This window comes from Pleurodeles waltl, chromosome 4_1 (assembly GCF_031143425.1).
Source record: "Pleurodeles waltl isolate 20211129_DDA chromosome 4_1, aPleWal1.hap1.20221129, whole genome shotgun sequence".
NCBI lineage: Eukaryota > Metazoa > Chordata > Amphibia > Caudata > Salamandridae > Pleurodeles > Pleurodeles waltl.
In genome coordinates, this window is record NC_090442.1 from 608,795,656 (window position 1) to 608,811,642 (window position 15,987).

The window sequence follows — 15,987 nt, forward strand, 5'->3', positions numbered from 1 at the left end:
CAATTTCAACATCTTCCAATCTCATGGCTTTGTAATCCTTTTATTGCTCATTCCAATGCAGTCAAAAACTCCTAAGTCACTTTTAGGGCTGTTTTCTCAGTACTTTGACCTTCTAAATAATATTCTTAACTTTTAACTAACAAGGCCATTTTTATATCAAAGGTTTTTTGTAACGATAGGGCAACATCAGAAAAACAATTTTTGATCTGAAACTTCCTTGCTGTTTCAAATGCATATCTTATTTCATGTAAATGTTTTTTTTTCCCCATATGATATTTCATATCCATGTCCATTAGCCAGCTATGTTTTTTTTTTATAAAAGGTGCCAGCCTAGAAAAACAGTGAGCAAAAACTTACCCCGAGTTCTCCTCTAGTCTTAAGAATGTTCTGATGACTTCAGGAAGTTCATATTTCACAATAAATAGATAGCTGGACATTGCTAGAATAGGAACATAAGATTGCAGTACAGCAAATTAAAGGGGTGACTATCAACAAAGTGAAAGATTTTGAAAATGTACTAGATAATTTTGAACACAATTGCAATAAGCAGATTAAAGAGATGACTTTCAACAAAGTGAAAGATTTTGAAAATATACTAGATAATTTTGAAAACAATTAGGGGGTTATTACAACTTTGAAGGAGGTGTTAATCCGTCCCAAAAGTGACGGTAAAGTGATGGATATACCACCAGCCGTATTACGAGTCCATTATATCCTATGGAACTCGTAATACGGCTGGTGGTATATCCGTCACTTTACCGTCACTTTTGGGACGGATTAACACCTCCTCCAAAGTTGTAATAACCCCCTTAGTGTCTTAGTATAGCGGATTAACTGGGGACAAAGGAACAGATAGGGCACATAAGTGTTTATTACTGCTTTTCTATAGAATTTATGATCACCAACCCTTACCTCCAATGTTTTGCATTGTAATTGAAATAAAGGCTGCAATTTTTCCAGGCCATCCAAATGCTTTTTCGCCCAATTTTTCATATATTAATGAGCCTGAAAGTAGCAGACAAATGGTTCATGGTCAGGTAAATGAATATTCATCTCTCTACTGAAATAACTTCTTTGTTTCTAGAACCACAACCATACCTCCTTCCTTTGATGTTTTCAGTAGAAGATGGACAGAATATAGTGATAATATTGCAACAGCCGCAAGAAGAACCCTGTAACAATAAATTCAGTTTTGAACATAGGTTGTTCAAATAAGTCATGGTGTCTTCATCAAACATGTAATAATAAAATGCTAATAATTGTTAAAGAGTTGATTATATCACTGAGTAAACTGGCAACAGACACCCATATAGAAGTGCACTTTAAATTAAATTGACTTAAATGCAATTGTTAATTAATTATATTATTTTCATAGCCAGAAGAAAATAGAATTGTTGTTAAGAAGTTGATCTGTCCTCAATAATATCAACAGACTAGATAAAGGAAAAAAAGTAATTCCAGCTCTAGAATATACATGAAAATGAGACTGTCACTAATACTTGGCTCATCACCCCTTACTGTCATGATCTCAATCCCTCAGAACAAAAAGTAATTCATTTTGAACCAAATGTTTCTAGTACCTAATTTCAATGTATTTAATTTTGACCATGTTTTCAAACAAAAGATCTGGAATGGGAACTGACTACTTCCTTAATAAGAGTTTAACTGTGAGCCTTTAGGGTGACATAATTGTAATGCCACATACTGTTCACGCAATAGAGTTTTACAAGTGGTTTTGTTGATACCACCGTCATGCAAGTCCTCTGAGCACTCACTTGAAGCAGTGTTGTGCACACTGAAAAATTGGCATTACCTAAAATCTCTTAGAACGAACACAGATTTATACACATTCACGTAACACAAGCCAACATACAACCCCCACCAAGCACAGGCACATACAACACAAGCATGTTTCTGTGAAGATGTATTCAATACTTACACAAATAGTATAATACCAGTGTTGGCCATGGCATAAGACAGCCCCAGGATTCCACTGCCCATTATGGCATTACTGAGGTTAAACACTGACATTCCAACTGAAGTCGTCCCAGGATGCTTTGGGGAAATTAAAGGAGACAAATAAACACCTGTTCATGTAGCTCTGATAACAAAGGTGTGAAGGGAAAGTGCTTGAAAAAGGCAATGCATCCGTATTACTCAGCACTTCTCTGGCTTCTACTGTTCCAGACATCGTTTTCATAAGGCTCAGTACTTTTGCCAGCCATTCTAGCTAAGCAGGTGTTTTCGGGAACTGTATGAAATCACAAGTTAATAAGTACATGGTTTGCCAGCGTTCAGGACAATGTCCTTAGAACCGTACCGTCAGAACTGACCGTCATCTTTTAAAACACATTACAATCACAGAAAAGGACATTCTGCATTTTATACTAATTGATTTTTGAAGGGGTTCAGATAAAAGTGGAACTGCAAACAAGTATTTTGCTTGCCTAAATATTGAAAGTACACATGGTTCTCTACACAGCAATCTTTCCAGGAACGTTTCTTTCCAGGATTGGACAATTGCTTCTCTGACTTGCTAGACCAGGAAGAGTGATATTGGGCAGGAAAAGGAAGTGGACCCATATCATCAGCATCAGACACTCTTTGGGAGAGGAATAATGGATGAAACATGCACACTATGAATGAATTGTGGAAACTGCTTAAGGCACTTGGGGCCAGATTTCTGGAGCTGTTGCGCTGTTCAAACGCCCCATTAGTGTCATTTTTGTGATGCTAATGTGGCGTTGGAAGGGACAAAACGCTGCGCCATATTTACAAAGTGGCGCAATGCATGCATTACTCCACTTTGTAACCCCTTGTGCCACATTATGCCTGCGCTAGACATAATGTATGCAAGGGGGAGCAATCCGGCGCTAGGGGAGCCGAAAAATGGTGCAAATGAATTTATGAGAGCCCTTTGCGCCATTTTTAATGCCATTTTTTGAACACTTGCTAAGTGCAGGTGTTAAAAAGAGGCTCCCATTGATTACAATGGGCCACTGGGTGCTTTGCAGGATTAGTGTCATACATTTTGAATTAGTTGAGGATCTACTTCAGCTATGAAATGGACTCTTATTAACCTCAACTAACATTTTAGTTTACCGTCATACAAAACTAACATTTTTAGTTTCTCTTTGTACAAACCGACCCCACCTCCATGAGCAATACACCAATAAGCCTGAACCATACAGGGTCTTGCACTCCACAAGATCCCCTCCATAATAAAATATGAAACAAATTTTCTTACCAACCTACCAAATGGGCACCATTGACACCCTTTGTAATTATGTATTACAAAGTGATACACTACAGAACATACCTCAAATGTACTATTGTATTAAAATGTAGATGATGTTTGGAGAGAGCAGGTTAGCACTCTAAGCACTTGCTTCTCGAGTGAAATAGCCAGAGCTTGCTTTCAGAACGATTTATCTATTTAACCATATGGCAGGAGGGACACCCTCTCCCTTTCCCAGCAATGGACTGAACAAACACACTGTGCGCTCAGTGAATGATAAGGTAATGCAGGTCTGACGTGTTGCTGACCAGCAGAATCCAGTTTGCAGGCTCCACACAAACAACAAATGTTAGAAATGTCTAGAATTCAAAGCAACTCACATGCTCATCCTGATATTCCTGCAGCTTCTTTTTCCCGAGGAGTCCGTTGGTGAGGAACTTCTGGCTTTCTGCATCGCCTTCATCAGCATATTGACTGAAATGATAAGGGAAAAAGATATCCTTTGATTTCAGGAACTTTACGTTTGAACAACATACTTCTAAAGACAAAAAAGTGTCAGTGACAGAAATACTTCTCGCTTGACGATATGATTCCTAGCCACACCTATTGGTCTGGCTTGGGCAGCAGCATCATATTGTATTGTTCTGTACCCTGGCAATATTCCTCATGTGTGGCTGCTTCTGGAAGGTTTTTCAGGCCATGTCCTCTCTTCAATGAGATGGTGACTTCTCTATTGGGACTGCTAACATCAGTGCCTACAGCTAGTAATTACAAGCACATTACAACCTCGGAATCTGCTGCAGGTAATTATCAATCTGGGCCACTTAGGCTAAATTAGGACCTCAAGCAGCCTAAAAAATGTTTTCATACGTGCCCATTATTAATTGAAGGGTGAAGTGTGGGGAGGCGGGCCACAGTGGCCCACACAGGCTTGACCTATAGGAAGTTTCATGAATGCAGAGCACCTGTGGTGAAGTGAGTATGATGACATCCCTGGGAAATTAGGGCTGCTGTAAATTCACCAAAATCCTCTAATGTACATTTGTTGTTTTTGACAGAGCCTCTAAAATTTAGATTAAAGAACTGGTAAACTTATAAGCATTACGAATTTTGCAAAATGTATGAACTTAATTCTTGGAAGGCAAAAGTGATTTCTCCATGATCGTGCAATTGTGGGGAAATTGAGTTGCACTGATTAGAACCAAAAGGCTCAGTTAGATCCTCAGATCCTGTATCATCCACTCCCTAGCAGCGGCTCACCCACCATATTTAAACATCCCCGCCAGGTAGGTGGGCATCCCTTTGCTTCCCATGGATCTGCGTCTGCTCCATTTAAGGCACTAAAATCTGCAGAACAGGTGCCATGTTTGACGTGCCTATTCTGTAAAGGGTTTTGCTTTCCGAAAAGGAATTCCTAAAGCAGGACTTTGATGTCTGAAAACAGAATAGCAATGAGCATGCCGCACAACGAGTTTCCTTCCTGCAGGTGGGGGCCACTGTGCGTTTCCATCCATGTCATACCAATCCCAGACAGAGAGGACGGGTAGAGTGGGACGAGTGCCACAGTAGCTTGGTGGATGGCGGTAAGCTCAATGTTTTGGGCCAGCAGAGCCAGCTGAGGGTCCTCCGGTGTAATCCGAGCAGTTTCTTGATTCCCAATAAAGCCGTGAATTGCGAGATTGCCAGGCAGGAGCTCATCTGATTTACAGCAGTTCTCCTGCTCCCCTAAACTCTAAATGACCTATTAATCACTTGGATTAAACCGAACAATGTAGGTCAATACTATAGTAAGGCCCACCAACAAGAATACCACCACTCTGAGAAAATACTAGTGTTTGGAGACGTTCTCGTAAAGTAGAGACATAACCAGTGGCAAAGAGTTAAACATAACTAAATTCTGTAACTTTACAGTGATCTTTCACGCGAATGTTTAGCTGCCGGTAACATCTCTAGTAATACAGGGTTATGTCATGGTGTATACAGTCAATGTTTAAACACAGTAGGAAGGTACAAATTCCTGATTGCTAAACGTACTGCTCCTATAACTGGCTAACAAACCTTAAATGAAGGCTTTAATCACTATTTAACATCCCCCACGGTAAGCGAGAGGGGATGTTAGGGGGGTTAAGCAGCATTGTATGGGAGCTGCTATGAGGCCATGAGCTTAGTTTACCTACAGATAATTGTAAGGGTTGATTTCTCTTCACTACCCTCCTCAGCTGAAGACCAACAGGTGATCTAGTTGGGAAGAGGTTTGAAACGGGTATGTCTTTTATATGAAGACAGAGACTGACAACCAACACCGACCCCATCCAGAGAAGCTGAAGAACGACTGGGACTTCAGCAAACACCAAGTGGCACTCTCCCTGTTAAAACCTACCACACGAGCTAGTTCTGGTCTCTTGGATAGGGCGGTTTAACTTTCTGTAGTGGTCTAATCTTGTGTTGATAAAAAAAAACGCACCAGAGCCTAGGAATTAGCCCTAAACTGTTTATTCAAGATTGATGTATCCCTGCCTCTATTGCTGTGGCTTAATATCTTGCTAATGCAATATTAGGACTCACATTTATCTCTAGCACATAGACATATACTTAAGCTAAATGCCGGCTAATGACTTTTTGCCTAAATAGTCAATTGATAGAAACTGTGAATTGCAGACATATGCAGTGCAATTAAACATGACTTAACGATCTGATATTCGTTTTGGAGGAATCAGTATTATAGAGATATTTTCCTGGCTGGTACTGAGTATTTCAATTTCTTGTGCTGTTTTAATTAGAGGCGGTTACCTGCTTATTGTCACTTTTTCCGAATCCAGTTCCTTTGAATAGCCATATTCTGTGCTCTCGCCACTATTGCTCTCTTCGTCATGCTCCAAGTTCACCTTCTGCAGCTCCATACGATCCATTGTTTCCACTCTTCACAACACCTCTTACAGCGTAGACAATTCACGGTGCTTTTGGTTGCAGGTGTCCCAACAGCGTGTTGACTTTCTGGACTCTGTGTTCTGCAAACGGAAGATACAAGATGGCGTCACTTCCTCCAGCTAGACAAATTAGTGTGGAACACGGCATTTCTACGAGTTCCTCGATAAAACTCTGAACGATTTCTTGTAAGAACTGGAAAGATTTCTGGGTGAATGTGTTCAGTGCTCCTTGAAACCATAAAGAACAATAAAATGGCATTTATGCAAACCTTGCTATTCAACAAGTATACGTACTCATCAGCGCCTCTGTCTCATTGCTCATCGTTTACTGACCTCTTTTCAATGCATACATTTTAGCAATCGGAATATTACTAATAAACAAAATCAGTTAAATTTAGAACTGAATTCTGATATCAGGTACATCTAGTCGACAACTGGTACTGGGAGGCATCGATGACTAGGTCTGGTCGAAAAGATCATATGTTATCTACTTAAAAGCAGGAGAACATACTAGCCATTTAGTCGGGCCCTTGCGTGACTGATATTTCAGAATGTGGGTCCTGGTATGGCCATGTAATAAATTACATTTTTAGCAACAAAGTCTCCCTAAATCTTAGAATAAGGCCCACGGGGCCTCACGCAGCACTAGCCGTTTCCTGATCCTAGCACAATGAGGCAGCAATAAGCTCAAACACGGACACGTAGAAGTGCGCATTTGGCGGCATAATCGGTTGTGATTTGGCCCAGTTGCTTTAAAGAACATAATTCATTCATTTTTACAAAGTTTGCTCCTGCTGACAGGGCACATTCCTGTGATGAGTACAGCACATGCCCAAACTCACATCTCTGCCTTGCTTTGCTTGTGAAGGCCTCGAAATCCGGAGGACACGTTAAGGTCAATACACAAAGGAGTGATCCTGCTATCACAGAGCAAGATGTCAATCATGACAGAAGATTGAAAAATGAGGAAAAAAGTTAGCTGAAGAAACGTGAGAAAAGCAAAATTGAGGCCTCGAAATCCCACTAAAGATTTGATTTATGCTCATAAATGCAGCTAGACGATCCTCTTTGGAATGCAAGCTATGCGTGCCTTATTTGACTAGTTTATCTTTCACTGACAGGGTGTCATTACTGATGACGTTAAGAACATCTACATACAGGTTGTCCAAATCAGTGTTGATTCCTGCCACACCTGTAGGCATCACGAGCTCAGGACTGGAAAACAAAATCATTCCTGACAAAGGTGTTTAACCCAGGATTCATTGGCAACCCATACAGCTCTGAAAGGAGCCTGCAGCTCACCGGTGAAATTCAAGAGGGGCAGAATGGCCGGTAAGACACCGTCTGGCCATCATATCCCACGGTTACTAGCATAGCAGAGCAGATTTTTAACCAGCTTGTCAACAGCCATTTATTAACACGTTTTAGTAGGAAATATGGTGCACATATCAATATTTTTCCATTTCTATAGTTCTAGACTTAAAGCAACACTATGTGTTCATACAGATAAGCCTTTTAATATTTTCATTTATATAGTATTACATCACCACAAGACTGCCTTTCATTCTGTAGTAAGTACCCTGTGTCTGACAGCTCATTGCTGATTGGATAGTGTACAGATAGGTCTTATCTTGTCTCTGTAAGGATGGAAGTTTTGAACAGAGTCAGGGCTCATGAGAGACTCAGTTATATGCGCCGTACAAGGAATGGAGCCAGTCGGCGTGAAGAGAGGCTCCATACACAGATTTTAGAGACGAGGGGTGCGTTAAAGAGTGTGTGTAAATTGGAATACAGTTAAAGTAGGAGTAAAACTTGATAACATGTTGTCTATCCTTTGCAGTGTGCTTCCACGGCGCTGCTTTTGAATGATGGTGATTATCGTGGAGGAAATTTCTCTACTGAGTGGAAGCCATTGTTCTCAGCTCTGCATGGGTTTGACTAGAGGCTTGATTTTCTTTTAATCACTGAAACTACTTTATTTCACCATGTGTGAGCAGGAGGTTAGTTCAAGCTGAAGTCATTCCAAGCAGAAATTTCACTAGTCCAATTCCACACAGAGTACTGAATGTACTATTGAGGGCAGGTATTTTTTCAGTCAGTAATATATAAATCACCAATTCTCAAACGTGTTTATGAGGGGCTCCCTACATTGTTTCTCCCTGGATCTTCAGTGGTGAACAGTATGAATCAGGTGGTTGCATAGCCCAAAGACTGCCTTTAAGGAGTGTTTGAAACAAGAACGATTCTTTTTACAACGATGGTGCTTGATGTAGTCAGCTCACATCCAATCCAGGCCGAGCATGATGGTGCCCAGATGAGCCATACTCAAGAGTGGTGAACGGCTGACTTGCATTATGAGAATGGATTGATCTGCACAGCGATGAAAAACCAGACCTCCTAGAGATAGGGAGTCAAAGAAGTGTTTTTCAAAGATTGTGAACACTCGTGGGAGAAGGTTTGGCAAACAGTGAATACATGTGCATGTGCTTTTTAAGTAAAATGAGCAATGGAGCATTTGAGCCGGTCTTGAAAATGTTTATAACTATTGACACAATTTAGATTGCATGGTATGTCATCCTAAATTCAATGAACTGAAAACTAGGACAAGGAGGACTGACTCTTTTTTGAATCCGCCTAGCAGCCTGTTTAACCATCAAAATGGGGTAGAGAAAAAATATAACTGCTAGTTATACAAGATTTAGTTGCGATTCAGTTGTGCCTAACGTGCATGATGGCTGCGTATTTTCGTTTTTTTGCAGTGAATATGCATGCTTGAGATACGTTTATATCTGGATTCCAGCAGGAACTAAAGAACGTGTTTTCAGCAGTGGATGTCCCATGCAGTACTTAATATCAGCCAGTGGTCCACCTTCACTTATTTTTATCTCATCAGACTTCGAAACAGAGTGACAGTGCAAGAGAGAGAAGGACACAAAAGGGGAAATAATGAGGACGAGAAAAATGGAAATACAGTGACAGAGCGAGAAAGCAGGGATGAGGAAGTACATACAAGAGTGAGATAAAGGACAGGTAGTATTTGGTGGTGGATGAAAGAGGCATGAGGTGGATCAAGACTACATAGCTTTGGTATTCATCAACTCAGATATTTGGTACCACCGATGCAAGGCTTCTTAGCAGAACTTTGGGATCCAGCACTTAATATTTTACAAGTTAAGCACTGCTGACCCAATGCCATGCTTAGGCTGGTGAAGTTGTACATTTATGAAGCCATTAATCGAGAGATTTCCTTACTATGCACTAATGTCAATGGAAAGTTATTATAAAAGGGCAGCTTTTGCTATATTTAGAAGGAGGTTAGTGATTGTCTTCCGTTTTTGCAGTGAGTGAACTGTAGTTAATGTATGAATGACTGTTTTGTGTAATTCTTGTAGTTTGAGTTACTTCAGAATACCCTTTGGCATTATTTGTGATAACGTCCCATTTAATAGTGGCTGACTTGTGGAGGGTAATGCAGGGTTTGGTAGATTCTGATCAAGCGAGCAATCTGTTGATTTATACATCATTGGCATCTTTGTAGTATTCTAGGGTGGGGTAGGTGGTGCTGGTGGTCTGGAAATGTAGTGTTTATTTTATTTTATCCTGTTTGATTCTACTCATTGAGGATTTTCGTAGGGGAGAGGTGGTGGTTTAGTAGTGGTGGTCTTCCTCGGCCTGTGATTTGGGTTTTAGATTAATATATCTTTACGTTTAGCTCATTATTTTCTAAATGTAAAAATACATTTTTCATTTATTGGAGATCCCCAATGCACCATTCATGTTCAAAGTCATATTAATTATCTACCCTTTCTATGGTAGGTAACAACATTTCTGACTTAATGTGTGTCATCATTGCGAGTGCATGGTGTGGAGACTTTAAAGATCAGACATTTCAAGTTAGCGTTAGGTAAGGTAAACTTCAGGTGTCAGTTTTTGAGGTACAATTCACAGATTTCGGCAATTTCATTTGTTATATTTGATAAAAAAGAAGTGGCAGTGACTCTTGGGACGTGAAAGAAGCTTTTTACGTATTTCTGCTGGAAAAAGGGCCTGATTACGAGTCTGCCGTGGCTGTGGCAGTCCCACTGCCACATTACAACCCTGGCAGTCCAACCGCCAGGGGACCGCCGTCTCTGCCAGGATCTCTGATCCCAATGGGATGACGACGGTCATAGTTGTGATCAGCCAGGGTGGGGCTGAAGTCAGTGCCGCCCTGCTTATTACAACCTTGTTCTCTGCCATCCTTTTCATGGTGGTCTGATCGCCATGAAAACTCTGGCCAAGAACAAGTGCAGAGTGCCACAGGGAGGCATGGGCAGTGCAGGGGTTCCCCTGCCTAGCAGCTTTGATATGTGCACTGTCTGCACAGGGTGCAGGTGCACACTGTGTGTGGCAGTCTTGCCACCAGCTCAATTATGAGCTGGGAACAATGTTGCCACACCTTTCCCACTGTGCCCATAGCAGGAACCTTGGTTCCAGCCGTCAGCCAAGTGGGAAAGTTGAAATGGGGCCGGTGGGGAGACTGCCAGCACCATGGCGGTATCTTCATTGGGAGTTTGGTGGTCAGATGTTTCCAACTCGTAATGACCCCCTAAGTCTTTTCTGATTAAGGTGCTTTCTTAAGGGTGACACATTTAGTTACCTATGTTAGGGACTAGGTGACCAATCAGGGATTGTCATTAAGCATCTATGCTCAAACACACACACACACTGACACACACAAACAAACACCATAGTGAAAGATAATCATTTAACATATGTGACAGCAACCCCCTTCACATTTGACCAGCACAACAATACAAAAAGCAAATCTAATAGCTTTAATTCCTTTGGGACTAGGTTATTTTATCATTTCAGTTCTTGAACAATGGAATGCTGAGGACATCACTAATGACCATTAAGCGGTTGTGGGTTATTTACAACTGCACATGCCCATTGCCATAAGTATTTTATTGTCCTGGCCTATAACCGCTATGTCTTGCTGTCTCCTGCCTTTCCTCGTGTTATGTGGATCGCGCAGGGGATTGAGGGACGAATGAAAAAACTGAAAACTTCCCTCTCCTTCCTCCCATAACTTAAGCCCCAGTTACAAGTTCAGCAGAATGGAATTTCTAAGTGGAATTTCACTCCGTTCAGATATAAGTGTCTGGTGTTGCTATGATGGGCTCTACCAGGTTTGGGATCACTAAACCCAATTTTACCATCCAAAAGATCTGGCTGGTAAAATTGCATTGAGACTAGGCTGTTGTGCAACCCGGTACTGGTTCCTTGCGCGTCACCTGACCCTCTACTAAGGGAGGTCGCCTAGAATGTCCCCACATACAGACGTCTATCTTATATTCGAGGCCACACTGTGCAGCTATTGTGCAAGCCGTGGAATGATGAAGCAGAAAAGGCTTCACAGTCTCTCTGCCACCCTCTAACTACCAAACAAACAAAAGCAATTTGGCAGAGCAGAGGGAGAGGCAAGAGCTGCACAGGCACAGCCCTCGTTTCAGTCCGGCTGCTGTCAGTGCTTGGCAGCGATGCAGGGGTCATCCACTCGCAAAAACTGCTGATGGGTGGTTTTGAATCTCTTATTTCTCTGAGCAGGTTTTTTTCAATTATGATATTCCACCCTAAAGGGGAACCATGCAGGACCAAACCAAAGGCAGCCCTGTCAAAAAGTTCAATCCAGTCCAGCTCCATTCTTTTTTTTCATATTGTCTGTCTTTATTTTACTTGCTCTCAGTCTTTTGCTTTCTCTCTATTTTTGATTTTCCTTATGCCCTGCTGTGCCTACTCCCATAAACCCTAGGTCACTAGAAAAGGAGCCTAATCTGGTTGTTGACCTTCAACAACAGTCTTCAATGGCTACTACAGCCTGTAAAAATGTCCGATGGGATTAATGGACAGTGAAATGTTCTAATGACTTCATTTCCTGCTTCAAATGGACTACGCAGGTAATTGAAGTCCTGCTCTCTTGTTATTGGCTGTTGTCTTTGACGCTGTGCAGTATAAGGCCATCCCAAATTATAATCACTTGGACAATGTCATCAAATTATATATTACAACATGCACACCATTTTAGATTATGAGACTTTAAAATGTGGACCTTTCAAATTCAAAAGCTAGAAAAATGGATTCAAGTAATGTGATCTGTCATCTTTGTTTTTTTTCAGACTGAAAACCAGACTCACGGAAAACCAGAAGGCCTGAACAACCTTATCTTTAATAAGAAGGTGAAATTATTTAAACCGATGATACACTACTCCTGTTTCCAGTGAACTCGAATACCTTCTACTTGCTAGCTGAGCGGACTCTGCTCAAATGTGCCCTGGTAATGGTTGTGAAAACAACTGCTGATGTCTGCTGACCACTTCTCTCCTAATGTGTCTTTGCTGACATAAGGGGTTCTGTGAAGCTACAGTAATTTCCAGGAAGTCAGCTCAGCTTCGTCTCATTCAGCTGTCACTGGACCAAACCACTGCAGTTAAAGCGATGAGCAATGACCACTACCGTGTGCACCACTCACATTGTGGAAGTATATTCCTGGGCATCTACACTTGCGTAAATGAGATTTAAGTGCGCTCCACCAAACATCTTTGCTTGGGCAATGAATGAGCGAAGGGGGGGGGGGGAGAAGAGAGAGCATGACAATGAATGATCGGTGCTGCATACAGCACTGTCATGAAAATCGTACACTTGACGCCAAAACACAATATGCAAAAGACAGAAGGCCTAATCCACAAATATTTCCAGGTGTAAGTGCCACACACACACAATTGCATGCATTTAATTCATAAATACTATTCCAGGCATACGTGCCAGACACACAATTGCATAAATGTTAATTCTACAGCCTCCAACATACCTAAGTATAAGTAAGGGTTTGTCAGAGGTGGGACCGTGGAATTGCAATTAAAATGTTGTTACACACCCATGAGATAATATATTTGTTTTGTTGGCCTTAGGACTCTGCAAACTTGACCATTGCTAACCAGTGATAAAGTGCTTGTGCTGTCTCTACTAAACATGGTAACACTGGCGTATATCCAACTGGAATATTCAATTTACTTTTACGTCCCTAGTAAGGTGGTACTGCATGCACGCAGTGCCTGTAAATTAAATGCTACTAGTAGCCAGCAGCACTGATTGTGCCACCCACTTAAGTAGCACTTTAAAATCAGTCCCAAGTCTGCCATTGCAGCATGAATGCAGTTTTAAACTACCATGTATACTTGGTATTCAAAACCCCCTTGCCACACCCTAAACTCCACTTTATGTATGTCTCCCTGATGGTAGGCCATAGGTAGCCCATAGGGCAACTCCTACATTTGTTTTTCACTACTGTGAGGCATACTCCCCCTTTTACATTCTATAAGCTGTAATTTCTAATTGGGAGCTGGTAACTATTTTATGTTTGGTGTCTTTAGATTTGTGGTGAAGAGCCCTAGTTAATGACAAAGTCTGCATTTTGATCACAATGATAAAAATGCCACTTTCAGAAAGTTTTTTTTCTGCTCTTAGCTCTTTTGTGCTTATATCCTGGCCTGGGTCACATGACTGGGTCTGACAGTTAGCCCTCTCAGATAGTCACACAATGGAGGGATTAGGTGTGCCTGGGTAGGCCATCTGCTGGCAGGTTGGGGGACGGAGCTGAGCACAACCCCATCTACAACTGAATAGCTTGTGCTCTGCCTTCACACAAAGGGCCTAACAACCATGCACTGTCACTCTAGCCCGCTTGTAACCATGGCATGGGAGGAAGGGAATTCCATGCACTTCAAAGCCACTGTCTAGAAGCTTATCCCACCTTCCAAAACCTCGGCACTTCATCTTAAACCCAAGATCCCAGAGTGACTCCAAGGGCTAGTCTGCTGGCCTCCTGATCTGAGCCACAGAGGCATACAAGGCTCCCCAAACAGCTGCTGGACCCAGCTGCAGTGATTTCCTGACCCCCCCAATTGGTGCCTCTTAGGTCCTGGGCCATTAGAGTGGACAACTGGCTCTTTAAATCAAGCTTTTGGGCTCCTAAGAACTGGAAATAGGCCTGTTCGTACCAAGGCAGCGCCAATCACACTGAAGTTCAGACCATCTCTTCACACAGCAAGCATTGATCACCCATGGAGGACCACCAATGCACAGCTTCAGCCTGCTCATACGCTAAGTCCAGCCTGCATTTCGTGCCACACTGACCACCGCCGTGACGCACTCCTTGCTTCCTGCAGCCTCTCCAACTCAAACAGGACTTTTGGCACACAACTTAAGAAGGTAAACCTACAGCAGGACCTATCAGGAACTATACCCAACTTGACCTTCATTGCCGTTGGCCTGAAATTTTGGCTTTGACCAAGTTTAGTTCAACCAGATAGCCCCGGTTGGTGCTTTATGCTTTTAGGTGCTATTTTTCACTTCATTATTTAGAAATTCACAACTTCTACTGATTGCATTTTTGTTGTTTTTGTCTTGTTTTATTTATTACATTTTACACTATTTTCAAGGGTATAGCTTCAGGGAGCTGTTTGGGGTGTTGCACCCTTCTAAAAAAATTATAGTCTGTAGTAAATATTTGGGTTCAGGTGTTTTCAGTCGATATGGTAAGGTGTCTGTTTCACCCTGGATTTTCACATGCCCATGCAGAATAAGTACCCCTAAAAATGTGCAATAATTTGCACTTCACCATAAGCCCCCTCATGTCTCATATAATTTATTTTTACTAGATATGCCAGCATGGTTGTTGAAAAATCCGAATTTTACCCTCACTCCTCTGTTCTTGCTGACCAAGCTACACCCCTGTCTATTTTTTCTAACCTGGTGTGGAAACTTTTTGTGCGGTGTTTTCACTGTTTTACCGTTTGAAGCACTGCACAGAAAATTTACACATTGTCTCTAAGTTAAACCTGACTGCTCTGTGACATGCTAGCAGGTTGCAGAGCATAGGTTAATTTGGGGTTTCTGTTGGCCTTACTCTGACAAGGATTGTGGTTGCTGCTTGACCAGAGCTCACCACCCCCAAGCCAACCAGTAGCCCATTTTCCCACATTTGTATATTCACAAAGACCTAGGCATCCACTTTCCACATGTATCTGTACATCTAACAATGATATGTTCCTGACATAAGAATTACAGAAAGTTTAGGAATGCAGAGCAAGATGTTTGGTATTTACAAACAGAGTGTAGGAAAGGAAATGGACACATGGTGGGAAACGGTTATAGTGAAAGAAAAAATAGACAGTGGAAACTAAGCCAAAAGATTATTCTTTCTAACCCTATGCATCTCTCATGCAAGGGATGTGTAAAATACAAACATGTAGGGTTAGGAAATTAGACATAAATCACCAGTGTACAAATAATAGTAATTCTTGCATTATACTATGCATTGTTTATGTATGTGTAGGACTGAAAGGTATGAGTATTTTAAGTAGTCACCAACTATAGCTATCCATAGGTGTAGGACACACATGCCACAGTTCCACAAATTGTTTACAAACTCTGTGATTTGGGCCACTGATTTTTAGACATACATCAACCTGATATTGAGGCAAGTGTCCTCGGTTAGTACTTCTCTTGCACATCAACATTTTACAGAGTAGAGATATATGTGCTGGAGGGCCTGCCAAAGATGGTGAATGAATTTGCAAAGCCATGGGCAAAGCAACATTTGGCCTTCCCGCTCATAGGGGTGGAGCTTTGTGCGATATCTGCCACATCTTGGGGCAAGTTGGTGTTAGTTGCTGGTGGTGTCTCAAGTAATTTTAAATATAAACAGCACTGGGCAGTTCTAAAAACACACAATAATAAAAACTCAACACATAATATTTAGGCACAGTACAGTTTGAATGG

At 41.6% G+C, this 15,987-nt stretch overlaps 1 protein-coding gene across 10 annotated transcripts in view; it reads right to left on the bottom strand.

Moving 5' to 3' along the window:
* The window catches only part of SLC38A4 (solute carrier family 38 member 4), a 262,923-nt gene that overhangs the window by 42,774 nt on the left and 204,162 nt on the right, over nucleotides 1–15,987 (bottom strand). For all 10 annotated transcript variants that reach the window (XM_069229035.1, XM_069229038.1, XM_069229043.1 and 7 more), the window contains 6 exons: nucleotides 6,029–6,246; nucleotides 3,619–3,712; nucleotides 1,940–2,055; nucleotides 1,099–1,172; nucleotides 913–1,005; nucleotides 358–439 (listed from right to left, as the gene is read on the bottom strand). In XM_069229035.1, the coding sequence (XP_069085136.1) occupies nucleotides 358–439; nucleotides 913–1,005; nucleotides 1,099–1,172; nucleotides 1,940–2,055; nucleotides 3,619–3,712; nucleotides 6,029–6,147 (578 nt within the window). In that variant the 5' untranslated portion in view covers nucleotides 6,148–6,246. The remainder of the gene's footprint in view (nucleotides 1–357; nucleotides 440–912; nucleotides 1,006–1,098; nucleotides 1,173–1,939; nucleotides 2,056–3,618; nucleotides 3,713–6,028; nucleotides 6,247–15,987) is intronic.